We start from the raw sequence: 26,855 nt of genomic DNA, 5'->3' as shown, positions 1-26,855 counted from the left end.
TGCTTACTGGGCTGTTAGAGGACATTTAGAGGTACATTAGAGCTAACAGCAGCACAGAACACTGAGAGCCAGAACTGGTGTCTGTAAACAAACTTTATGGGATCATAGGAAACTTGGCCACACCCATGAAAAGTGACCATCTCGCTAGCTAAAATCATTCTGGATGACGGATGCTTCTGGACCAGAGAGTTCTGGATTAGAAAGGTTCAACCTGTAATAATTTTTTCAGAGTGGTATGCAGTGAATAAGCCCCTCCAGGATGTGGGTACAGACTGAACAAGGAGCAAATGCAAAATACTGAATAGGTGTTTATGTGAGCACTGTCCAACCTGTGCATTGAATTTTCCATCCTGTGGAAAATACATGATGTGATCACACAATCTAAAAACTGCAACATTCCCTGTCCCCAGAAGTATAAGAAAAAGACGATAGGTCACAAGTGGGTTCAACAATCTGACAGAAGGTGCACAAGTTAACAGAGAGATTACGATAAGCAGTGGTCAAAGCACAGTAGCTGCTAGCCATTGCAGTGCTGACTTTACTTGCAGGATAGGAAACTCCCAGCAGGATTGGTGGAGCGTTAAACCTCTAGCATTATGCAGACAAAGCAGGGGGATGAATATGCTTTAACAATTCTATGGCCATTGTTGTCATGCAGATGACTGCTCTCAAAACACTTCAAAAGTGAGCAAGTATCATCATCCCCATTTACCACCCCCCCCCCCCCACCCTGCACAGAGAGGTGACACGACATATCTAAGGTCACACAGCTTGTCAATAGCTGAGCAGGGAGCAAAACCTCTGTTTGGTGCCTTGCCCACTTAACCAGATTGCTTGGGCAATACTGCAAGGATCACATTGGTTCCTTCATGTGTGCAGGTGTGTGCTTTAAAAATAACTGTTCTGGACACATCCTTGGCTGTGTCCAGACTCAGGGGTTTTTTCGAAAAAAGTAGCCTTTTTTCGAAAAAACTTCACCTGCGTCTAGACTGCAGCCGCGTTCTTTCGAAATTAAATCGAAAGAACGCGGCTTTTCTTTCAACGGCGGTAAACCTCATTGCATGAGGAAGAACGCCTTCTTTCGAAAGTTCCTCTTTCGAAAGAAGGCGTTCTTGAATGTAAATAGGGCTTCTTCGAAAGAAAGCATCCAGACTCACTGGGTGCTTTCTTTCGAAAAAGCAAGCCACTTTTTCGAAAGTTCCGCATGCAGTCTAGACCCTCTCTTTCGAAAGAGGCTCTTTCGAAAGATACTTTCGAAAGAGCTTCTTTCGAAAGAAGCCTGCAGTCTAGACATAGCCCTTATTGCGAACTAGAAGACTTGTTTTGGGGACTGTTGGACAAGGTGGGGTTTATGGAAAGAATTGTAGAAGATCTTTTTGAGTGGAGTACCAGACCCAGAATATATGTAATTGTCCTAGCAATTTCTTATATCAAATGGCACACTCCCATAACAGCCACAAAACATATGAGGCTGCTCATCCATGAAAGTAGGTCTTCAATAATCTTTATACTGCTGCAAATAACTGTAATATATATCCTTGGGAAATCTTCATAACATCTCCAAGGCAAACATCAGTCCCTAGTGAGAAAATGTTGCTAAATTAACATCTTAAATACTTACTAGAAATTGATATACATGAAAATTGTAGGGTTTTCTAAAATATTTCTCATCGTCCCCATAGTACAAATGTTCACATGCAGCGTCATACTTCAGTTCCCGCCATTCTCCATTGTAAACATACTCACACTGGCCTCCATAATACTTAGGATCATATATAAATTGCTTTTCTTCTTGTGTCAGAACATTGTATCTTTAATGAAAAGAGACATCATCCAGAAATTAACGATTGCTTTTTTTGCTATTACAAAAAACGGATACCTTTTCTTTTCTCCCTGTCTTTGGCTTTACATACAGTTTGTTCTCAGACACTAGACTGTGTATTGCTTTGGACTGAAATGACTGAGGATCTTCGATTTCATAGATGGGAGGGTTTGAATCCACACCTCTCCATCTTTGTTCTGTCCCGTGGGAACTAAATTGATTTTTCTCGCTGACTAAAAATGAGACACGTTATTTCAAAGACAGTATTGTAGAATCATAAGTTAGAGATGGAAGACCCTAATTAAAGTATCCAGACCATTTGTTTTCCAATACAAGATGATTCTCTATAGTTCATTTTCTAGTGTTTGGTCAAGTCAAGTTATAAAAATGCCCCAAGTTATGGAGCTTCTTTCAAATTGCTGAAGAAACCATTTTATAGCCTCCTAATCCATCTCACTGTCACAAAGTTTTTCCTAATATTCAAAATAAATGTTCTGTTCCTGAATTTCACCACTTTTCTCTTACTTGTTCTCCCATTTATCTGTTTCACCTTGGGTGTTAATACTCTCCGTATATTTATGGACTGCTCTCACTTAGTCAAACTATTCATAGTAGGTTCACTTAGTCTTTCTGTATAAGTCATTTCCTCCCACTCCCTGAGTATTTTAGATGTTCATCTCTCAATATCTTCCCCCTCCCCTTTTTTTTTTGCTAACTTGGTGGCCTGAAATGTAAGTAGCATTTTAAGTGGCCATCAGAATAATCCCCCATACTAAGATTTTGTTCTTAAAGGAGATTTTCAAACACTCTTACTTCTGTGTGTTTTCCAGAGGGAAATATACATTACAGAAGTCTATGACAATTAAAACAAAACAAATATGTGATAAACTTTAGATAGATTCTTGGGGCTTCTTCAAAAAAAAATTAACTCACTGGAAATCTTTCTGCCAACTTCTGCAACTTTGGATTGAGCAAATGGATCAAGCTTAAATGATTGTCATACTGTATATCTTGTTCTCTTTCACATAGGCTAAGCTTATGATATTTTTGAAAAAAAGGATGCCATCATGGCAAGTTTGCCTGTGATACCTGTCTAAGGTGCCACCTGTAAGTAGGTGCCATGTGGACGGGCCCTAAATACTCTGAAACAATGTTCTGTATTCTTCTAAGAGGATGAAGCAATCAGGCTTTTTATTAAAAATGTTCTATTTCACATCCTTTATTACTTTAGCTAAACAGAGAAAGATAGATAGCTTAACAGAGCATTACAAAGGAGGGGAATTATTATTACCCCTGAGGGGAAAATAGAAATGTGGAGGGCACATGTACACTGCAACTGAGAGTGTGTCTAGACTACATCCCTTTTTCGGTAAAGGGATGTAAATTAGGCACGTCAATATTGCAAATGAAGCCGGGATTTGAATTTCCCGCACTTCATTTGCATGATGGCGGCCAACACTTTTTTTCGAAACGGGGCTTTTTGGAAAAAAACCCGTCAGTTTCGATGTTGGCAGTTGAAGAGTACAGGATCTTTTGAAAAAGGGTTTTATTTTCGAAAGATCCCCATCTAAACTGCCGGGGGGGGGGAGGGTTGGGTTTTTTTTTTCTTTGACAAAGCCCCATTTTGAAAAAAAGCAGCGGCTGCCATCATGCAAATGAAGTGCGGGATATTCATATCCTGGCTTCATTTGCAATATCAATGTGCCTAATTTACATCCCTTCACTGAAAAAGGGATGTAGTCTAGATACACCCTGAATGTCAGCAGCTGGCCCCGCGGGGCCAATAGCCACTGCAGACGCTGTGGCAAGGTGGGGAGCAGCTTTGTGCCCTAAGAAGGGCTGAGGGCAATCAACCTAGTGGGACCATCTTGTTGGGCTCCCCTCCCCAGCTGTCAAAGCTGCTCAGAGTGGCACATTGGCACTCCTGCAGCAGTTTAAAGGGCCCTGGGATTCCAGATTCCTTTGAATGGCCAGGTCTCTGGGCAATTGCTACTTTGCACATCCTGTCAGCAGGCCTGGGTGGTCTGGGTCAGTTAACTCAGGCTATAGGCCTGTTTAATGGCAGTGCATCCAGCTGGGCTCTGAGACCCTGACAGGAAGCAGAGTCCAGGATCCAGCGCATGCCCCAGCACAAATCTCAACCCTGCAATTAAACAGCCTTGTAGCCTGAGCCACAAGTTTAATTGCAGTGCAGATGTGCCCAGAGCGGGTCAGTGACTCATTCAAGGTCACAGAGGGAATCAGATGCAGACCCTGGATCAGAGGCCTGGTCTGTTGACTCAAAGTCCAGTGCCCTGTCTGCTACGGCATGCTGGCTCCCTTGTTGCTTGCGGCTGCACCATTCAGACTGTACAGTCATTGGGACAATACTGGCTTCCTCTTTTTTGTGTAGTACCATGCATACTGCGAGAGGTCAACTCATAGACAAAAGAAGCTCCCACTGAATAAGAGCAACATAAAAATGTAATCCTGGCCTGACTGAAAGAACAGCAAATATAGATTAATGACTCACCCTTGGACTGCTTTCTCTGATCCAGGAATTGGCTGTAGATTTTTACAGAGGCTTTCAATATCTTCATCCTCACAGTTATCTTCATCAGACCCATCTCTACAGTCTGGCTCTCCATTACATAGCAGGTGGCGTTTAATGCAGCGACCTAAAGTGTATCGGCACATCTTAATCATCTCTACAATTTGTGTTCAGTCTAATGAGGCAGCTGTGGATTTAGTGCTCCTGACGCAAGTCCAGCCTCTCCTTCCTCAGGCAAATGGACGTCCAGAGGAGGCACAACTTGAGAACACTTGTGCCATTGAAAATGAAAGGCCATATCTGCAGCTGTGGTAAATTGGTGTGGCACCACTGATTTGGCTTACTCACACCAGCTGAAGATCTGGCCTTCTGTGTGGTGCCCACGTTTCATAATGTATATAATACCATCTAGATTAGAAAGCAGAACTATGCACTATTGTGTTCTAAGTAAAAACTATACTGATGTAACCTACTCTTGCGGGGACAGCCACCTGTTCTCTTGATTCTACTGTAGCTAGTGCTGGTAGCATAACTTTCTGTCGAAACTGTTTTTTAACAGTTTTTTGTTGTTGACAAAACAGCTTTCATGATCATTTTATCAATTTTCCAACCATTTTAATTTTTCACCGAAAATCCAAACATCTGAAATGAGGGAAGTTATGATTAAGCCAATGTCTGAAATGCGGACAGATTACATCTCCCATGATGCTTCTCATAGAGGGACTCATACAACATATCCTCTTCCCTTACCATGAGGAGAAAATGTGGTGCATTTTGAGAGTGTATTCTAGGTAGAGAATTTTCACCTGCTAAAGAACTGGTCCAGTGCTCTCATTATTGTATCCTCATTCAGGACCAAACTTCATTTGCTGTTTTTCCCAACAGCATTTCACTCACCTGTCTCCTGACACTGAAAATCATTGCCACACTGTTGACTGGCTGTACATGTTTCTGTAGGTTGGCATGCTGCTTCGTCCCAAAGATGGCCAATGCATTTACTCCCCTTAAACTTGGCAGGCTGTAGCAAAGTTCTGTATCTGTACTAAAACACAATTTTAAAAAAAAGGCGAAGAAATTGGCCAACTAACAAGAACTTCATATCCAAAATGATTTTGATTAAATATTTAGTAGTAAAAACAAATCTTCTGTACAAATTCACCAGTTAAGAAAATATTTTTAATTATTTAGGAATAAATAAATATTTCTGCAGCCAACTATGGAATTAGCAAAGGGCTTAGCAAAAATGAAAATAAGGCCAGAGATAACAGGATTCTCCACCCCCACCCCGCCCTGCTTTCTTGTACAGTTGTAAATTCTGGTGTATAGCTATTGACGTCACTAGATTTCAGCTATCCCCATATTGACTGGGTACACATCATCTCAGGAAGCGGTCCAGATATAAAGTTTCTTGACACCTTAAACGACTGCTTCTTGGAGCAGCTGGTTCTGGAACCCACAAGAGATAGGCAATTCTTGATTTAGTCCTAAGTGAAGCACAGGATCTGGTCCAAGAGGTCAATATAGCTAGATTGCTTGGAAATAGTGACCATAATATAATGAAATTTAACATCTCTATGGTGGGGAAAACATCACAGCAGACCAATTCTATGGCATTTAATTTCAGAAAGGGGCATTACACAAAAATGAGGAGGTTAGTTAAACAGAAATTAAAAGGTACAGTGCCAAAAGTGAAGATACATGGACAGTTTTCAAAGACACCATAATAGAGCCTCAACTTAAAGGGATACCACAAATTTAAAAATTAAATTAATTAGTTGGCCAGAAAGAAATGTGAACAACAGCTAGTCAAAACCTCAAAAAGTAATAGCAATTTTTTAAGGTAAATCAAAAGCGGGAAGCCTGATAAGCAACTGGACGATTGAAATGCTAAAGGAGTGCCCAAGGATGATAAGGCCATTGCAGAGAAACTAAATGAATTCTTTGCATTGGTTTTCATGACTGATGATGTGAGGGAGACTCACAAACCTGAGCTATTCTTTTCAGGTGATAAATCTGAGGAACTGTCCCAGATTGAAGTGTCATTAGAAGAGTTTTTGGAACAAATTGATAAATTGAACAGTAGTAGGACCAGACGGCATTCACCCAAGGGTTCTGAAAGAACTCCAATGTGAAATTATGGAACAATTAACTGTGGTTTGTAAATCATCTTTTGAATCAAATAAATGGAGGATAGCTAATGTGACACCAATTTTTAAAAGGGGCTCAAGAGGGGACCCTGTATATTACAGGCAGTCCCCGGGTTACGTACAAGATAGGGACTGTAGGTTTGTTCTTAAGTTGAATCTGTATGTAAGTCAGAACTGGCGTCAGCCGCTGCTGAAACTGATCAGTTTCAACCGCGGCTGAATCTGCGCCCAACTCCTCCACGGCTTTGCTCCGTCTCCCTGGTCTGCTGACCTGGGAGACGCGGAGCAAAGCCTTGGAGCACGCCCACAGCGGGACAGCCCAGGTGCGCCGTGGCTGTCCTACTGCGGGCGTGCTCCGAGGCTTTGCTCCCCATCTCCCTGGTCTGCTGGTCGGGAGACGGGGAGCAAAGCCGCGGAGCACGCCTGCAGGGGGACAGCTCAAGCGCACCCGGGCTGTCCCACTGCGGGCGTGCTCCAAGGCTTTGCTCCCCGTCTCCCTGCAGACCAGGGAGACGGGGAGCAGATTTTCTCACCCCAGAGGACGGGGGCGGCGGACCGTGGTGCATCTGGGCGTCCCGCCGCTCCCGTCCTCCAGGGCGAGAAAAGCCCTGTTCGTAACTGCGGATCCGACATAAGTCGGATCCGCGTAACTCGGGGACTGCCTGTATAGGCCAATAAGTCTAACTTCAATACAGGGCAAATTGGTTGAAACTATAGTAAAGAACAGAATTCTCAGACACATTGATTTTGTTGGGGGAAAATTCAACATGGTTTCTATAAAGGGAAATAATGCCTTCTCAATCTACTAGAAATCTTTGCAGGGGTCAACAAGCATGTGGACAAGGGGGAGCCAGTGGATCTAGTGTGCTTACATTTCCAGGAACTCTTTGACAAGGTCCCTTATCAAGGGTGCATCTACAGAGCACCCTTGCCTTGAAATAAGCTGCTCAATTTGCGCTACAAAAATTGCATACTTTATTTCGAGGTTATTTTGAAATAAAACACCATTTCGACAAATCCCTTAACCCTCATGAAATGAGGTTACAGGGATGCTGGAGTAGCAATTTTGGGATACCAGAATTTATCCTGAAATAGCTCCACTGTGTAGACATAGCTTGAAGGCTCTTACGCAAAATAAGCTGTCATAGGATGAGAGGGAAGATACTCTCATGGATAGATAACTGGTTAAAAAGACAGGAAACAAAGAGTAGGAATAAATTGTCAGTTTTCAGAATGAGAAGAGGTAACTAGTATTGTCCCATGGGTTCCTTACTGGGAACGTTCCTATTCAATATATTAATAAATGATCTATTGATAGATAGAACTGAAGTGGCAAAACTCTCAGGTGATAGTAAACTGCTCAAGATACTTAAGTCCAAAGCAGCCTGTTAAAGCTTCAAAAGGATTTCAGAAAACTAGGTGACTGGGCAACAAATGGCAGATGAATTTTAATGCTGATAAATGCAAAATAATGTACATTGGAAAACATAATCCTAACTCGATGTATAAAATGATAGGGACTAACTTAGCTATTACAACTCAAGAGAGAGATCTTGGAGTTACTGTGGATAGTTCTCTGAAAATATCCACTCCATGTACAGCCGCAGTCAAAAAAGCAAACAGAATGTTAGGAATCATTTTAAAAAGGGATAGAAAATAAGTCTGAGAATATATTATTGCCTCTATATAAATCCATGGTACGCCCACATCTTGATTACTGCATGCAGATTTAGTCACCTCACCTCAAAAAAGATATCTTGGCACTGGAAAAAGTTCAGAAAAGCAAAAATGATTAGGTATATGTGATGGCTGCATAAGAGGAGAGATTAATAAGAGTTTCCAGCTTGGAAAAGAGATGACTATGGGGATATGATAGAAGTCTATAAAAGCATGACAGGTGTGAAGAAAGTGACTAAGGAAAAGTTATGTACTTGTTCCCATAAAGCAAGAAAAAAGGATCTCCAAATCCACTGCTACCAGGATGTATTTCTTCCCTGTCCAGGTCACCTGGCCAACAAGTCCAACTACATCTATTGCTGCCTTCTGTACAGGCTCCTCTATGGTGGGCCAGCACCTCAAGGCAGCTTCTCTTCCCCCCCTTCCTCTCCGGTCTCGGGCTTTACGCGTCCTCTGGCAAGAGTCACAGGCCCCGCTGTACTGCTGCACGGCTGCAAATATTCCAGGCCAGTAAAAGGTCTGAAGCAGCCTCAGCCAGGTACACCGAATACCCCGGTGCCCTGCGAATGGGATGTCACGGGCCCAATACAGCAGACTGGAATGATGTTTTTGGGGAACCACCAGCTGCCGCTGGACCTCCCACGTCCCCATCTTCCCTGGGGGGAGCCATTCCTAGTACAGGAATCCCCACTCCCACAGGAATCTCTCCTGGCAGCCTCTCCCCAGGGGCTGAGCTGTGCAGAGGCCAGTCCGGTCCCTCAGCATCTATAAGGAGGGATTTGCCTGCACCTCAGCCTGGAATTCCGCAGCTGGGGCAGGGACATGGATCTGTTCCCTCTCCCCCGCTTGCTTGGATCCGGGGCTTTAGCCCTGCTGGGCCCCCTGTCTGCTGGAATGGGGCCCTGAGCCCCCTGCAGGGAACCCTTCCCTGGGTCAGGGTTGCCAGTCCCTCGCTGGCCCTGGCTATGGGTGGTGACCAGGGCCCTGTGGGGTCTGTCTGGCCATTCCTCTAGGTTATTCCCCATCAGCACCTCCGTGGGCAAGTGACGGTACCCCCCCCCACACACTTCCTTGGGGCCCTCCTTAGCCCCCCCATTTCAGATGCACCCGGGCTACGGGCACCTTAAATGGAGTCCTGCCTATGCCCCTCAGGATCAGCTGAGTGTTGGCTACCATGTGGTCTGGGGCTACTACCTCGGGCCGGGCCAGTGTCACCTCTGCACCCATGTCCCAGTAGCCCATCACCTCCGTGCCATCCACCTGCAGGGGCACAAGGCATTTGCTCCACAGGGGACACCCAGCCCTCACCCGGTACACGAAGAAATTCATCTCCAGAGGGTCAGATCTCCCAGGGGAGTTGGCCTGAGAGGCCTTCCCCACACTTTGGACTGAGGTTTGCCTGCCGGCCCATGCATCTGGGGTGGCCTGCCCTTCCCCCAACCCCAGCCAGTTAACCCTGGAAAGTCTCGGGTTGTGGGACCTGTCCTGGTGCCTGGTGCCCTGAGCCCTCTTTGCCCACAGCCATGGCAGGTTAGTTCCTGCGGTCCCCTTTGGGCTGGCTGCATCCGGGCCCTGGCTGTCTCTCTGGGGGGCAGACGGCTGGCCCCTGTCTCGCCCCATAGGTGATTTCCTCTGTTGCTTAGCCAAGAACCGGTCTCTGTGTGATGCCCTTTCTCTCCGGGACTCCCATTCACACCTGGACTGGCTGTCCGTGAACTCCTCCACCAGCCTCCTGGTGTCCTGGGGGCCTCTGGTCCTTGAGCCACAGCCTCAGGATGGGTGGGCACGCTTCATAGAACTGTTCCAGGATCATCAGCTTAACCAGGTCCTCTGCGGTCTGGGCCCTGACCCCGAACACTCATGTGCGACAGTATGGCACCAGGCAGGAGAAAGGTCTCCCTTGGCTCCTTCTGCATCCTCCCCTCCCCCCCCCCCAGTACTTCTTCCTGTATGTCTCGGGGTCAGCCCCAGTTTGTGCAGTAGGGCCTGTTTGACCCATTTGTAGTCAACCGGCTGCAGATTCTCTGGCTGGTTGAGCAGCCCTGCGGCCTTCTGATCCAGCAAGGGGGTGAGTTGCTGGAGCCGATCAGCTGAGGGGAGCTGGTGTAGATCACAGGCTTGCTCAAAGGCACTAAGAAACCCGTCCATGTCCCCCACGTCTTTACATTGGGCCAACATGAGCTTCTCAAAGTGTCTGGCCGTCCCGGGCCCGCTGAGGTTCTCCCCACTCACCGCAGCTGAGGCCCCCTAGCCTTTTCCGCTCCGCCATGGCCAGCTCATGCTGCCGCTGCCTCTCTCGTTCCTGGCGTTCCTTTTCTCGTTCCTGATGCTCCTCCCTATGGTCCTGCCGCTCTTTCTCTTGTGACTCCAATTCCTTTAGCCTCAGCTTGATCTCTAGCTGTTGCAGCTCTGCCGGGCTGGACCCCGCCCTGGATGAACAGCTGCTGGCGGAGCATGGCCTGGTGGGCGCTGCATCTGTCTGGTGGACTCCAGCCCTCCCTCCGGTCTGAGAGCTTGAGACACTCCCAGGGGGTGTCTGGCTGCTCCCTGCTGGGACAGAATCCAGGCCCCTGGACTGGTTGTTCTCTTCCAGCTGGGCAATCAGCTGGGCCTTGGTTGCTTTCCCCATGGGCAGGCCCCTCTCTCTGCACAGCCCCACAAGGTCTGCCTTCAGGAGCTGGGCGTAGGCCATCTCCCCGCCAGTCCCTGGGGTTTAGACTCACTGACCAAGTGCTGCAGTGCCCCAAGAGTCCCAGGAATCGCTTCGCTGTGCCTCTAGCACATCTGTCTCTCACAAGCCCCTTCCTTCTACTGCACCCCGTCACTTGCTGCTGGAACTCCATCCACAGGCTGTGTCTAGACTGGCCACTTTTTCCGGAAAAGCAAGCACTTTTCCGGAAAAACTTGCCAGCAGTCTACATTAGCCACTTGAATTTCCGCAAAAGAGCTAACGATCTCATGTAAGATTGTCAGTGTTTTTGCGGAAATACTATGCTGCTCCCTTTCGGTCAAAAGTTTTTCAGAAAAACTTTTGCGCAAAAGGGTCAGTGTAGACAGCAGAGATTTGTTTTCCGCAAAAAAGCCCCGATCACGAAAATGGCAATCGGGGCTTTTTTGCCGAAAAGCGCGTCTAGATTGGCCATGGACGCTTTTCCGCAAAAAGTGCTTTTGTGGAAAAGCGTCCTGCCAATCTAGACGCGCTTTTCTGAAAATGCTTTTAACAGAAAACGTTTCCGTTAAAAGCATTTCCGGAAAATCATGCCAGTCTAGACGTAGTCACAGTGTGCGGTGCATCCCGCTTCTGACACCACTGTGGCGGCGCGTGGGAGATTCCCCCGATCCTGCACCCCTGTAGCAGCAAGATGAGACTCCGCCAGCCAGTGGAATAGAGGGGGTTTATTGCTTCTCCAGGATACAGCACAGCATAGATGTGATGTGGTTACAGGAGTCAGGGCCAGGCTGCCTCAGACCCCTTGGGGTAGGGGATCCACCGCCCCCCCTCAACCCTGAATACTCAGCTTAGTCTCCTCTCTTCATGTTTTTCCTGCAAAAACTGCCTTGCTCCTTCCTTTGTCTCTCCCCCTGGGAAGAGCAGTGTTATCTGCTCAGGCTGGGCCTAGGTGTCTGGGCCAATACACATGTGGGTGAGTCAGTGGGAATCACAAATCACAAGGTAGGGGAGCCCTAGGTTACAGAGCAGACAGTACCCTCACTATACATAACACAGTACATATAATTAAACTGTGGACATGATCAGCACAGACTCATCGGAACATACATGAATATATTGTGGTTGAGACTTACTTTTTTCTCTTGGCAAGGAAAGCAACCAGTCCATTCTGACCACGGGCTTAGCCGACAGTTCACAGGAGCCGGAGTATTTATATCTCTGCTGGCTCTTCTGAAGAAAGTAAATGATACAGCCTAAGTTTTGGAGTTGTATTTTAGTAAGAAGTAATAGCTGTGGAGCCAAGCAGCATGAATATCAGATCTATGTTTACAAGCAAGCACAGATTTTAGAAGAACCTAGGAACGTCTTGCTGGAGAGAGTTGGCTCCCACCCACTGGCAGTGTAAATCAGTGTAACTGCACCAAGGTCATTGGAGATACACCAGTTTGTACCAGCTAAAAATCTGACCACTAGAGTTTGTTAGTGACAGAAGCAAAAACAGGAACTGGATATCTTGTTCTCATTTCCTGCTCTACCAATAGATTGCATCATTTTGCAGTAAAGTATATGTGATAACGGGTGTTGTAAAAACCAAGCATAAAGCTCCTATTAAATAATGTATTATACCCAAATTCTAGAAGCTGGCCAGGAACAGAATGCTGGAAATAGAAGAGAAAGCTAATTTGAATTCATGCTGTGAATCCAAGTAAAAATAACAAACAGCATTTTGACCTTTAAGGCCTCTTTTGAGGGCAATTTGTAAAGGAAAGCGTATAATTAACGTAAGAGGAAATTTTAAAGTGCAGGCTATGCACAAAATAGTGGGAAAGGGTATTGCAAAAGGATATGGTGTGACTATTACATTAAGGATAAAGGAAGCAAAATAATCTGTAGTGAAGTGGAAGAATGGCAAAAATATAAAAGTTTAAAGTGAAATCCACATTTTGGTTTTCCTCTCACCCCAAAACTATCAAGATAATGGAATCACAAGTGAATGACAATGTCAAAACAGAGTTAAAAACATGAATGGAAATTTGGAAATGATTTTGAAATATATAGATGGCACAAAACCATGTCAATACAATTCTAAATATGATTTGGCAAAATTCTATCCTTCCTTAAACCTGTGAAAACCCTTTGCACTCAGGCTACGTCTAGACTGTAGAGTTTTTGTGCAAAACCAGCTGGTTTTGTGCAACAACTCACAGAGTGTCCACACTTCAAGCATGTTTTTGTGCAAGTAATTGACAGAACGGAGGGGTTTTTGTGCAACAGTTATTCCTCTTTCTACGAGGAATAACTCCTTCTTGCGCAAGAGCTCTTGTGTAAAAAAGGTGTGTGTGGATGGGGAACTGCCTCTTGTGCAAAAAAACCCTATTGAAAAAAGCACAGGTGCCCTGGTAGCCATTCTGTGAATAGCTATCAGTGCTTTCTTTCAAGAGAGTGTCCATGCAGTTTGCACAAAAGTGCATCGCTTATTCAATGCGCTTTTGCAGTGTGGATGCGCTCTTGTGCAAGAAGTTTTTGCAGAAGATCTCTTCCGCAAAAGCTTCTTGCGCAAGAAGCCTGTAGTCTAGACATAGCTTCAGTGTATAACACTGGGTTTTTATCAGTATAACTGAGGGCAGAATAAATCTATAAAGATGAGGGGCACAATATCTTCTGGTATAAATATGTGAAACTCCACTGAAGTCAACAGAACTCTGCCCATTTACACCAGCCAGTAGTTTGCCCCAGTGTTTTGATAGTACAAACAAACAATACCGGTGTGCATATGTATAATCCACTTTATAATTTTATAGTCTAATTTAATGACGCTGTTGAAATGCATTGTATTTGAATGAGTCAAAATCCCCCAAAGGAAAGGACACCTGAGACATAGAGGGTCTTATAGGCTACATCTACACTATAACAGAAAGTCAACTTAAGCTGCACAACTCCAGCTACTTGAATGACATAGCTGGCGTCAACATACTTTATGTTAAGTTACCACAGGCCCTACACTGTGTGGGTTGATGGGAGAAACTCTCCCATCAGCTTCCCTTACTCTTCTTCTCTGAGGTAGAGTAACAGGGCTGAAGGGAGAGTGATCTACAATTGATTTGGTGGGTCTTAACAAGACCTGCTAAATTGACCGCCTGTGGATCAATCTCAGAGCATCGATGCGGGCTGTAGTGAAGGAAAATTACTCAAGGAAAATTCTCATTGTCCTTAAAGGGAATTGTAGCCACATAAGAAGTAAAATGTGCTGTATAAGGCTCAGAAATTCAGTGTGCACAGACATAATTATCTCTAGATCTGAGGCAAAACCCAATAAAGTCCATAGAAAGTCAATGATTTTTGGATCACAGCCTCGAAGAATCTCATACACAATCATGGAGCAGCATTAGAGAGCACCAGGAAAATAGTTATCTTGCTACTCAGAGAAGTAGTGAGAGCACTTGTCCCTCGGTCTTACAATTTATACTTGCATAAAGCACTGTTTTGTGTGTGGAGCACCATGTCAAAATATCTGTCTCAAAACACATTGTGTGGGTTTCTTTCTAACCCTTAGCATTATTATTTTTTGGCGATTAGCTAATGAGCAATCTGTTTTACTTAAGGGATGAGGGTCCAAAGAGAAACACTGATAATTAGAGGAGGTAGGAGATACATTAGGGATTCATCAAAAGCTGCAGGAGAAGAGAGAATGCTAAATGAAACACACAAAAGCTCAGCAAAGGAGCCTATGGGTAAAGATCAGCATGCTAGATGAAAACAGACTAGTACTACAGACAAATAACAGAAACCTGAAGACAAACAGAACACCCTATAAAACCCATATATTCACACTTACAGTAGTATTTGGTGGCTATATCCTTCAGCATGTTATGAAGTATTTAATTGGCTCACCTTCACCTAGCTTTTAAAATGTACCTCTCCATTATTCTGCCTTGTTTGATAAGTTCATCATACATCAAAAATCTCTGCTTTTTCACTTTCAAAAGGGATTACTAGAGTAAGCCTTCATAATTAAGTGTATCTCTATCAAGCATTTTTTCTTTCCATGTCCTCCATGCCTCCGTGTTCCAATTATCACTGATACCTTTTTTTGATCCTTCAAAATCGTATTTGCCTTTAGAACAAGTTTGCAATTAATAGCTGTAGAAAAATCTAGTATTTGTTCCTATACTATAACTGTTTTCTTTACAGAAGTCACTTGTTTATTCCTCTATTAAGCGAAAATAGCATGCATAAAGAGATAAAATGGGAAATAAATATACAAATATATACAATTCCCATTTAATTCATTATTTGAATGTTAAGCAAATCAAATAATGTTGATTAGCATTCAAATAATCATAAATTTGAAATAATCATAGTGGTGTAAACTACAACTGAAAGCAAAATGTTAATTATAAATAAAGTTTGATGGAAGAAGAGCAATCCAAAGTGCACAAAAATAGCATAGTAAATTTAAAATAAATGAATAATTTCACTAAAAGAATAAAGTACATGTAAACAGTTCATATAACAAGGAATGCCAATTAATAGACCATGATTTGGATGTTTGCCAATGTTCTTTTTAGTAGCTGTTTACAGATAAGTGCCCATATGCCTCCATCTTAAAGTGAATTGATGGGCTAGCCAGACAGTAATTTCTATATGTAAGGCTGTATCTTAAATTATATGGAGATAGACTTACCTCTGGGAAGGCAATCCTGTTACCTTACTATGTGCTGTAACTGTATCCTGACATGATATTAAATAGGCTATCAAGAGAATCAGAGGAGAAACTTCATTCAAGCTCCACCACATTTCTTTTATATATGTAAATATTTCATATAAAAGAATTTGATACAAGATTTTTCCTTTGGCTTGGAGACCCTTTTGGTCCCACTGATGATGAGTGGAATAGAAAAACCTCCAGATTCTGAGTATTGCAGAATACCATAAATCATTGACCAAAAGCACAGACTAAATCACAGGGACCCAAGATGCATTCGGAAGGTCATTGCCTTTTTGGAAACAATTTCCCAGGTATTAAGCAAGGGAACATTTGACCAATTTCTATTTACGTGGTAAAGTCAAATAAGTCTTATCAGAGAAACGATTACTGAATCCACCTCAGGCACTCTGACTAGTTTTGTGGGAGAGGGATTCTGCATTAATTTAATTTTGTAACTTATATGTAATTGTTTGTATTTCTGATAACTAAAATAATTAAATGTGCAGAAGTTTGGCACTACGGCAAATTGAATATTGTAGAATTCTCTTACAAGGAATAAAAAGTGCCATGCACTATCAGGAATACTGCAGCTGATGGCAATTCATTTTTCTCCATTGCCTGTCTCAATAAAATAGTTTCCAGAGTCCAAGGCTGCGGGTGAGTTATTGCCTGACTCATAATGGCTGTCGGGTTTGCCTATACGGTCACTGCATCACCGGAATCTAAATCTTTGTTTTGTAAAGTGATCTGAGATGAAAAAGGTGCAAGTGAAATCTAAAATTCTGTTCCGTTCTCTATGCTCTGTGAACCCAGCTGTCAGATCTGTCTACAACCCAAAGTTCTGATGACTTTTAAAATAAATGGCTGCTTTGCACAGTCAAATGCCTTCTCAAGGAGATTATACAAGCTTTATAGCTGCCTCTTTTTTTTCAGATAACAGATCAGCAATATACCATATGTAACAAAAGTTATTTGTGGAATATCTCATAGAAAATAGGCTGGGCTGGATGGTACAATCAGGCACATCAGCAATTTCAAACTGATGGGCTTGGTCTTTCATTTATATTGGTGGGGGTGGGGGAGAGTTAATACAGAGGGTTAAGCAGTAAAGGAGTGCACATAATTGTAGGGGTGGAATTAAAGAAACACTTCCCAACTATTATACATGGGAAAGTAAGATTATTAGTCTCTCTCTCTCTCTGTGTATAACACTTTGGGAAGTGTTTCTTTAATTATTTACAGTTATATAAGGTTATACAGTATATGGTTATGAATCAATTTATAACATTATCAGTTGAACTTGTCTGAAATGTGCATTGGATTTTGCTTCTAATTCTTTTAAACTTTTTGTTTGAAATGCTGGCAATGAGTTAGGTAATATAAGTTGTGCTGGATACATGGAAATAAAATAAGACTCAGAGGCATGGTCTACACTAGACCAGGCATGTCAGTTTAAAGTATGCAACATCAAATCAAACACCAGAAGATCAACCTCCAAAGGGTTCATCTTCTTGCTAATATAGACATGCCCCGAATGGGGGCTAGGCTATCGGCTTAGTCCTGTACTTGTTGAAGTCAATGGAAAAGTCCCCACTGGTTTCAATGAGAGGTCTCAGTTTCTCCTGAAGATGTGGCACGCTGTATTGCTAAAGTATAATTAGAAGCCCTATAACTTTTCATATAAAGCCCTTGTGTACCTAAAATCAGAAGCAAATTAACTCAGTGTAAACAAATTTGATCACATGTGTGGCTGGCTGTTCTCTGTTCCAGTTGAATAGATTTAGATGGCCCTTGTGTGAATTGTGTCTTTGCTTTCTTAATGTTTTGCTCAAGTTGCATGAGGGAATCATTCTTTTTTCCCCCTCACTGTGATAACAATTTAGTGTTTTGTTTCACTTCAACAGGTTTCCAGCTCAGTCATAAATTCTACAGTGTCTTTTCCACAACAGCTGGAATTAATTTCTGCATGCAGAAACCATCAATCTTCCATATAGTACTTGATTGTCATATATGGTAAGACAGTTGTATTGAACAATAAGCCTACAAAAGCCTTGGCTTAGGGTATATCACACTAACCTGCATTAAATTTCTGTTCAGCAATTTAGAATTAGCTCTTCTGTATTTTAGGGTTACATTTTTTTGTGTGTTCAACTCTCTTCTATTGTAAAGAATCTGAGAACTATCCTTTACATATGTATTTTAATAGAAATTGTGGGTTGCACTATTTTTAACATTATAAATCTTAATTCTTGAATATGATGCTCATTTAGGACCAGATCCAAAGGCCACTGAAGTCAACTTTTTTTCTAGTTCTATAACACACTCATCAATGTAGTAGCTTAGGGTGTGTCTAGACTTCAGGGATTTTTCGAAAAAAGTGGCATTTTTAGAAAAAACTTACCCTGTGTCTAGACTGCTGCCGCGTTCTTTCGAAAGTAAATTGAAAGAACACGGCAGTTTATTCGACCATGGAAAACCTCATTTTACGAGGAAGAATGCCTTTTTTTGAAAGTGCTCTTTCGAAAAAAGGCGCTATGTAATGCAAACTGTGCTTTTTCAAAAGAGAGCATCCAGACTGCCTGGATTCTCTCTTTCGAAAAAGCGGCTTGCTTTTTTGAAAGTACTGGTTGCAGTCTAGATGCTCTTTTTCAAAAGAGGCTTTTTCGAAAGTACCTTTCGAAAAAGCCTCTTTCGAAAGAGGCTTGCAGTCTAGACATAGCCTGAGTGCCTTCTAGTAGTGCATTATGCAATGTGCCTAACATCTGTCACATGTTTCCTCTCACATTTTTGTCCCAGGAGGAGAAGTGTATTCGCTAGCATGTCTTGTGGTGGTATGGTGGTAGTTGCTTTTATATGCAGGTTGCTGTGTATTTATATTAGAGAAGGCAAAGTGAAGGAATGTGCCTTGCACTTGCACAGTAGAAGGTGATATGATTTGTGATGGACCTTGGACCATGAGAATTTTTACCTTCCATGCAGATGAGCTAAAGACTGAGACTTTGAACTTAATTCGGTATTCTATGGAAAGTCAGTGGGTACAGAGTGGAAAACAGATCTGATGGGCCTGTGTCGTTTCTAAACTTGCTTAGTCATTCCTAAGCCTGATAACTTGAAGGCTCCATGTCAATCAACCAACACTTAGCCAATCCACAAGCAAAAGTCTAACCAGGAGACCCTAAGGCCAGGGATATAGGCCCCCAGGAAGAGCAGCCATTCCAGTCTGTCTAAATTGCTACCTCAGAGAGAGTATCTCCTGCTGCTTGGTGGTTCTGACAGACTCCGCCTGCTTCTGTTCCAGCCCCAGCCTGTGCCTCTTCCTGATCCAACTTTGTTCCAATCCCCTTCTTGATTCCTGCTCCGACCCCTGGTTTCAGCCCCAAGCCTGGCTGCTGCTGCTCCAATTACTAGGCCTGCCCATCCATTTATAAGTTTATGACATTGAGGTAACCTATAGCTGAGGAGATACACCATGGCATTCTCTACTAGTTGGAGTTTCCTAAACATTAAAGGCTTCATGCCCAGGTATGTTGCACTGAGGTAGTTCAACCAAGAGATAACAAAGATGTGAATAACTGAGGACAGGATAATGTCAGGATGGGAGGCAGCTTCCTAACCAACTGGAGATGGTAAAAAGTGTTCACATATGCTGCTATATGACATGGTAGACTCAGTGAGGAATCCAAGAGACCTAAGCTATAGACTATATTGAACAATTGTGGTATTTTCAGTGAAAGGAGACTGCACAGCGGTTACTATTCTTCAAAAGGATTTCTTTTGTCCATCAGCTTCATATCTGTTTGCTTAGGTTCCTCTTCAGCCAACTATTCTTTGTCCATAAACTGACCTTGTCTAGTCACTGTGCCATTTTGGTGCTAGTGGTGTGACTGAATGGATGAAGAATAGGTAGAGCTGTGTTACTTCCATTTTGCTAGCACTTGATTACAGTTGTCTGATCATTTTTATCTCATGGCTGCATGTGGATATTGAAAAGGACCAGAAAGAAATTATCTGTATGGAATTCAACAAGTAAGGAGTCTCATAGTGGAGGTAGAGTTCTCGACTGACTTCAGTGGGCTTTGATTCATGCCCATAATGTGTGATCCTAGCACATGTCTAAACATGAATACCGTATTTTCCGGCGTATAGGGCGACTGGGCGTATAAGACGACCCCCTATCTTTTTAATTAAAAGATAGGGTTTCATCTTATACCCCAGCGCCCTTCCGCCTCCTTTGCTCCCGGTGTCCCTGGTCTGCTGGAGATGGTCCCCAGCAGACCAGAGGCACCGGGAGCAAAGCCGCCAGGAGCGCCTGGGCTCCCCCCCGCCGGAGCCCCTCCGCGGCTTTGAAAGCCTCGGGGGAAGCCGGCGGGGGGGCAGCCCATGCGCGCCTGGGATGCCCCGCCGCCGGCTTCCCCCGAGGCTTTCAAAGCCGCGGAGGGGCTCCGGCGGCGGGGCATCCGGCGTACAAGACGACCCCCGATTTTTGGGGGATGTTTTTTAACTTCAGAGGTCGTCTTGTACGCCGGAATATACGGGTAGTCCTTTTTGTATGCAATGGGAATTCTTGCTTTCTTAAAGATAAGCATCCACTTAAGTGCCTGGCTGGATCAGGACCATACTATGACAACCTGTCTCTTAGTAATGCCTCAAACAGATACTTGAATATATAAAAGACAAAGCTAAAGACATCTTTTTTATTGTGTTTTTTCCTTGCCCGCCCTACAAAGTCTGACTAGAGCTCTTTTTTAAAATTCCCAAATTTATTGTATGTTAACTTGGATTTGACTGAAAAATCATTTTCACATTGTTTAATAAAAAGTATCATATAATCTACTTTGTCTACTTTTAGGGTAAGTAAAGCTGCAAACTTCTTAAAATAGCTGGAAAGCTACTCTAAACCCTAATGTAGACAGATGAGCCAAGCACTCCCTCTAGTGGAAAAAATGCAATAGAATTCCTCTCTACTGAAATGACTAGAAGCTCGGATTAGTAGGAAAAATGCATCTCTGCAAGTGACTTTAGCACCAGGCTCTGCACCACTTAACTCCACGGCATTCCATGAGGTTTAAGTGATACACAGTGTTGCAGGAAGTGTCATGATGTGACGTCTCACGTACAGGCATTATGCAGACTTTCTGGCTACGTCTACACTGGCATGATTTTCCGGAAATGCTTTCAACGGAAAAGTTTTCCGTTAAAAGCATTTTCGGAAAAGCGCGTCTAGATTGGCAGGACGCTTTTCCGCAAAAGCACTTTTTGCAGAAAAGCGTCCGTGGCCAATCTAGACGCGCTTTTCCGCAAAAAAGCCCCGATCGCCATTTTCGCGATCAGGGCTTTTTTGCGGAAAACAAATCTCTGCTGTCTACACTGGCCCTTTTGCGCAAAAGTTTTTTGGAAAAAGACTTTTGCCCGAACAGGAACAGCATAGTATTTCCGCAAAAGCACTGACAATCTTACATGAGATCGTCAGTGCTTTTGCGGAAATTCAAGCGGCCAGTGTAGACGCAGCCTACACTAAAAGCAGATGATTTTGCGGAAAAACTTGCCAGTCTAGACACAGACTCTTTGTTTAGTTTCATCCTCTTTTTCTTTTTCTTTGTTTAGTTTCATGCTTTGGGACAGAAACAAGCCCAGCACAGGGCAGTTGCTCTCTGCCACTTCACAGAGCAGCAGAAAGTGTGTTAACGCATGTTTGTCCTAATAAATAGGGGCATCTTGACACCACTCTGTTTGTCGCAAAGACACTTCACTGAGGGTGAGTTTCAGCCTGTTAGAATCTGTTGCGATAGGTGAGTTTAGCCGACCTGTCAACACACAGGTTCCGAACTCCTTCAAAGTTCCAGAGTGGGGTGTTTTAATTTAGCTCCATCCCTCACTCGTCCAGAGCTACAGTCTTGGTAACCACTGACAGCTTTGGGGGAATTCACAGATTCTGGCTGTTGGCAGTTTTTGTGCAGCAATCAATGAAATCTAGGCCCCATTGTAGCCAAACAGCCGAAGTTGATCTTGAATCCTATGGGGTCACGTTAGCCAAATTTCACATCTATGCATACAGTTAGACAACTTAATCTGCGGATTAAGAGGCTCCTAAAAACATGGCCTGGTTTTCAGCATGCGGAGCTCCTGTCCCAGTGAAGTCATTCAGAGCTGTGGGTGCTCCCTAGCTGAGGCAGTTCTGCTAATGAGGGCCCAGCTGGGGACGTATAAAGAAGGACCCCTGGAGGGAGGGGGAGAAGTGACTGCTGCTCTGGTTAGAGAGCAGTAGGGACCCGGGCCGGAAAAAGGGGTGGGCGAGCCAGGCAGTTGCCTGGGGCACCAACCGATGGGGGGCGCCTGATGGCAGCTGCAAGGGGCGTGCAGAATCCCTTATAGCTGCCATCAGGCACCGCACACCCGGCTCCCGCAGCACCCCCCCCCCCCATCCCCGTGGCGCTGGCCAGCAGCGCCCTTCTCCTCCACGGCCATGGGGCCCTGCACGGCCAGGCACAGCCTGCCCTAGGCTGCATGCCAGCGGCGGGCCGGGATGGGCAGCACATGCGCCATGCGCCCCGGGGGCGGGCCCGTGCTCCCTAGGGGGGCGAGCCTGTGCATGCACCGTGCGCCTGGGGGTGGTGCTGCGCACCTGGGCCCAGGGCACCAAAATGGCTCAAGCCGGCCCTGGTAGGGACCTGACTGCTAGGAAAGCCAGAGGGTTCCTGGAGGTAGAGAAGTGCTGGGGAAGGAAGGCAGAACTGGGGAAGCTCTGGCCAAGCGAGCTCCCAGGCTGCAGGGCCTGAAGCAAGGCCTGAGACTACTAGGGCTGTAGAAAGGCAGCCATGATAGGCAAGGGCAGCAGGTCCACACCCCTTTGCCAGTGATGAGTGACCATTACAGACTGCAGTTTGCCCCTAGATGAAGCCTGGCAGTGGGTCACTGAGGCAAGGTGGGTACAGGGGAGCTGGATGTTCCCTGGGAGGAGAACAGGGTGCCCTGGGGAAGGGAGGACCCTGGAGTGCAAACAGGCTAAACAACCCCCAGAAGGGGGGGGCTCAGAATCTAGAGTGGGCACTGCCAGGGGGCGGTGTCCTGAAGAGGATGCCGGGGACAAAGAAACACGGGGAGACCCCAGCAAGAGGGAGGCATCCAGCGAGCTAATTCCCAGAGCGACCAGCTGGAGGTGCCAGGATGGTGAGTCTGCTTCGTGGCAGTGCCTTGTTAGGAATTTTTCTCTGTCACGAGGTAAACTAACCCTGTGCCTCCTTATCCTCAATGACTGGGCTGAGGTCACCAAGGCAGAACTAAGGCTTCAGACTTTTGGGTGTCTCAGGCCTATTGGTGTACAGAACCAGACTATGGACCTGTTAAGTGTCTGGGAAACCAATGCAGTAGGGAATTCTTACACTATTTGTCCTCAGTGCCAAGTATACAGGAGCTAGAAAATAAAGAAGGACTTATCGAGTCTAAATCTGGTCTTTTGCTCTCCCAAACTCAGGAAGAGATTTTGCTTTCCTGACTGGTCCCCAGAAAAGGGCTTTCATTCTGATCTCACTCTTACACAGGCTATGTCGACCCTGGGAAAGTTTGGTGACAAAAGCCAAACTGGTTTTTCTGTCTCCTTTTGTCAACATTTCATGGCCACGTTGCTAGCTCCCTGGCAACAGACAGAGCAAAGCATTGTGGGGTAAGCATCCCACAGTGCGGTGTTATGGGAAGGCAGAGCTGATCCTTGCACTTCTTGGGATTCCCTCATAGCTCTGTGAGCTCTCCATGCTAAAGAATGTCAATGCAGCACAACAGTCTCTCCAGCCCTCCCCCTGCAACAGCAGTCTGCCTGCCTGCTAGCAGAGCAGAACAGAAGCATTCCAATGATTTGCTTTTGTTTGTTTGTTCCCCAAACTCAGCTGTTAGATACTTCCCAGAGCTTTAAAGGGGAGGGAAGCAGAGATTACAAAACAGTGAGCACAGCCACCAAGTCAGGCATTGTGGGATCCTGGCAGACAGAACCAGTTTTAGGGGCAGGCTGCAACCGCATTTTGGCCCGACCTCCTGAATCCTCCCCCCAGGTTTCCCTCTTGCGCAAAAACGGCTCCTAATTAATTATGCAAATGAAGTGCAGCAATATGTTAATCTGTGCTTCAGTTGCGTAAGCTTTTGTGGAAGAGGGAAGCTGTGTAGATGTAGCTTTAATTAGACTCTCTAAATTGAACCCAGGAAGATTGCTCGCGACAGCAGCGATCTTCTGTTTAGTTAAGACATAGCCTTAGTTTCACATGAACACGAATCTGAGTTTGCCTCATTGCATTGATCAAACTGTAGCAGCAAAGAAAGCTTTTATTTAAAGCAAAGGGATGGTACATCCCTTGGGTCTATCAATGATTCTCCTCTGCCTTTTAGATCACATTAGCACTAAGAAAGGTGTATGATGGGTTTTATACTCAATCTATGTTAAGGATAAGGTGCAGCTAATAAACACGCTACTGCTGGCTCAAACCAATGGGTAGAATAATATGTTGACTTTTTGTTTTAACTAAGACCCATGTGCAATGTTCCACCTTCAAAACCTGACACATGCTTCTGAAGAACCTAGCAAATGCAGCATGATCGAGAGGTCTGGAATTGTCACATAGACTAAGCAACTTCATGTCCAGCAGCACAGCAACCCACTAAATGCCACTGCGTCTGCTGCAGTAGCCCAACCAGCACATACTGGTGTCATGAAAGTCAGACTGTGCTGAAGAGGAGCAATGGTCTCAAGTTACAGTGGGGGAGGTCTAGGTTGGATATTAGGAAAAACTATTTCACCAGGAGGGTGGTGAAGCCCTGGAATGGGTTACCTAGGGAGGTGGTGGAATCTCCATCCCTAGAAGTTTTTAAGTCCCAGCTTGACACAGTCCTGGGTGGGATGATTTAGTTGGGATTGGCCCTGCTTTTAGCAGGGTGTTGGACTCAATGACCGCCTGAAGCCTCTTCCAAACCTATGATCCTATGAAGGATTGGAAATTGGACTTTCCTTCTAGCTGATGCTGAAAGGCTGGAGGGTGATTTCATGAACAACAGAGGGAACTGGATCTGTTCCAATATGAAAAACAAACTAAAGGGCAGGGTACTGCCGATTCAAAGCTTATTATGGTTAGGCGAGTGTTGTACCCCAAAAGCACTATCTGTATTACATACAAAGGGTGCCATCTACTGGCTCATAGGGATAAGATCTGTATATTGTTCATTCATATAACTGTCCCATAAAGTTGTTACACTGCTTTTAGCTGAGTAGGTGTTAAGCACGACTGCACATAGTGAACAGTTACTGAACAGTCAAGTCTCTTCCTTGATATGAGTTCTGTGACTTAAGGAGAACATTGACTGCTCTCATGCTCAGAAAGATAACAGCAAGCCAATGGGGACTAACACATCTTTTTTGAGAAATCTGTTCTGAAGAAAAGTGTCACCGTGTTCAGACAGAACCCTCTGGCCTATTCTCTAGGGAATATAAGCCCTGTGATAACAAAAGCCAGTCCTGCCCCTAAGACTCTGATAAATAGCTCACAAAGAAGGGAAGCTACCTGACTATGAAATATGTTTAGGCTTTTTTAGAGAGGATGTTTGATTTTACTAAGCTCTGCTACCTGGCGAGAAGGAAGAAGCCCTTTCCCTCTGGGGAAATGTCTGCTGTCATCTCTCTGATGGCTCTTATTTATGCTTGAGGAGGAATTGTCATGCTGTCTGATTTATAATGGATAGCACTGGTGGGCTGATGAAATGCGATAGCTGTATCCTTCATTCCTCCTGCTGGTAAAGAGGAAAGGATTAGTGTCAAAGGGAAGGCCTGACAGAACAGCACAGAATGGAAATAGGTTGATATCCAAGGATAAGAGTATGGGATAGATTCAGGGCATCTGATCGCTAGTCCTAATTCAGCAATGACTTGTCTGAGCATTCATTTACTCCTCAGTAAAATTGGTAATAAGTACTTAGTACCTGTATAATAACACTTACCAGGGCTACCCAACTTTGGAAGCCACAGGGGCCACAATGATACTCACAGCACATGCGGAGGGCCACAACTTAAATATGATAGCATATACATGCAAATAAATATACAAATATATGCAAATAACTTCCTTCACACTGACGGGCATGAATATAAAGATTAAGGCAAGACTACACAATACGCAGGCCCCATTTAAATCAGTTCTGCTGATATTAATAAAATGCAACATTTACCCGATTTCCACCCATATGACAGCACTTTTAATGAGCAATGACAGTCCAGGAATTTAACTACTAAAATGCATATAAACAGAAGACCATTCTATTGACTCGCCATTGTGGAGCGTGTTCCCAGTGGAGTCCATATTCAAAGGATCCCACCCTTGGGCCATGTGTTGAGTCCTGCATAAACCCAAACCGCACCGCAGGCCACAAACAAATGGGCTGCAGGCTACATGCGGCCCACAGGTCGTGTGTTGAGTAGCCCTGCTTTACACGCAATAATTAGTAAGAGAAACAGCCCACATTTGTGTGGCATAGATGGGTATTTTACACATAAATCTTTCCATGGCTTGGGATGTGTACTTGCCAACTAAGAGTTTTCTCCAAGTAAAGGGGAAGGGGGAGGGCAGGAAGGACTGCAGGCTCTGACCTTGTAAGCCTGTAGGACATACTGACACATATGGCTGACAAGAAATTATTGCAGTTGCTTAGTTATAAGTGGCAGTGGTGGGAGACATACATAGGATTCATATACCGATTAATCCAGATCACTTTTTTGTTTGGACTAACACATTTTTCTTTATGCAAAAAAAAAAAAAAAAAATAGCTTGCACTGAGTATGAAAGGGGATTAAGGTCAGAAGGTAAAAATACAAAAAGCATGGTGTATGCAGGTCAAGTACTAGAACAGAGATGCTAATGTCATGGGGAATTCTGCATGAGTCAGACTTGTCCCTACAAATGTAGAAATTCCTAGATAGATTGGGTGGGATTTTTAGAAGTGCTGGACTAACTCTGCTGCCACTGCATAACGCCGAGAGGCAAAACTGAACCTGGGACCTCGGCAGCTCAGTGCATGAGTCTCTATCACTTGAGCTAAAAGTCAGCTGGCACTCAGCTAAGGCTGTAGAGCAAACTCATTCTCTCTCTCTGTAAGTGGTCTAATTTCTACTAGCTGGGATAGTGACCCACACCAAGCAAGCATGTGGGTTACAATTACAGGTGGGGGCATGTTATACCAGATGGAATTAACGGTAGAGTTTGGCTAATGCAGTACACTTTTGAAAATACCCCCCTGTCTGTCTTGGAGGTTCTGCAGACATAGGGGCAAAC

The 26,855-nt window shown here is 44.5% G+C and overlaps 2 protein-coding genes across 3 annotated transcripts in view; one reads left to right on the top strand and one right to left on the bottom strand.

Moving 5' to 3' along the window:
* Positions 1 to 15,771, bottom strand: part of C8A (complement C8 alpha chain) — a 43,990-nt gene extending 28,219 nt beyond the window's left edge. For both annotated transcript variants that reach the window (XM_014578783.3, XM_006133494.4), the window contains exons 1-5: positions 15,532 to 15,771; positions 11,981 to 12,077; positions 5,250 to 5,394; positions 4,335 to 4,479; positions 1,622 to 1,811 (exon numbers count right to left, since the gene is read on the bottom strand). In XM_014578783.3, coding sequence (XP_014434269.2) covers positions 1,622 to 1,811; positions 4,335 to 4,479; positions 5,250 to 5,394; positions 11,981 to 12,077; positions 15,532 to 15,644 — 690 coding nt within the window. In that variant the 5' untranslated portion in view covers positions 15,645 to 15,771. The remainder of the gene's footprint in view (positions 1 to 1,621; positions 1,812 to 4,334; positions 4,480 to 5,249; positions 5,395 to 11,980; positions 12,078 to 15,531) is intronic.
* A 160-nt stretch (positions 15,772 to 15,931) lies between these two features.
* Positions 15,932 to 26,855, top strand: part of FYB2 (FYN binding protein 2) — a 53,520-nt gene continuing 42,596 nt past the window's right edge. Inside the window, exons 1-2 of the mRNA XM_075936055.1 lie at positions 15,932 to 16,212; positions 17,460 to 17,568. Coding sequence (XP_075792170.1) covers positions 17,566 to 17,568 — 3 coding nt within the window. The 5' untranslated portion in view covers positions 15,932 to 16,212; positions 17,460 to 17,565. The remainder of the gene's footprint in view (positions 16,213 to 17,459; positions 17,569 to 26,855) is intronic.

Source organism: Pelodiscus sinensis, chromosome 9, assembly GCF_049634645.1.
Source record: "Pelodiscus sinensis isolate JC-2024 chromosome 9, ASM4963464v1, whole genome shotgun sequence".
Lineage (NCBI taxonomy): Eukaryota > Metazoa > Chordata > Testudines > Trionychidae > Pelodiscus > Pelodiscus sinensis.
The sequence above is the reverse complement of the archived record's forward strand: the minus strand, read 5'-3'. Positions and strand labels throughout refer to the sequence as shown.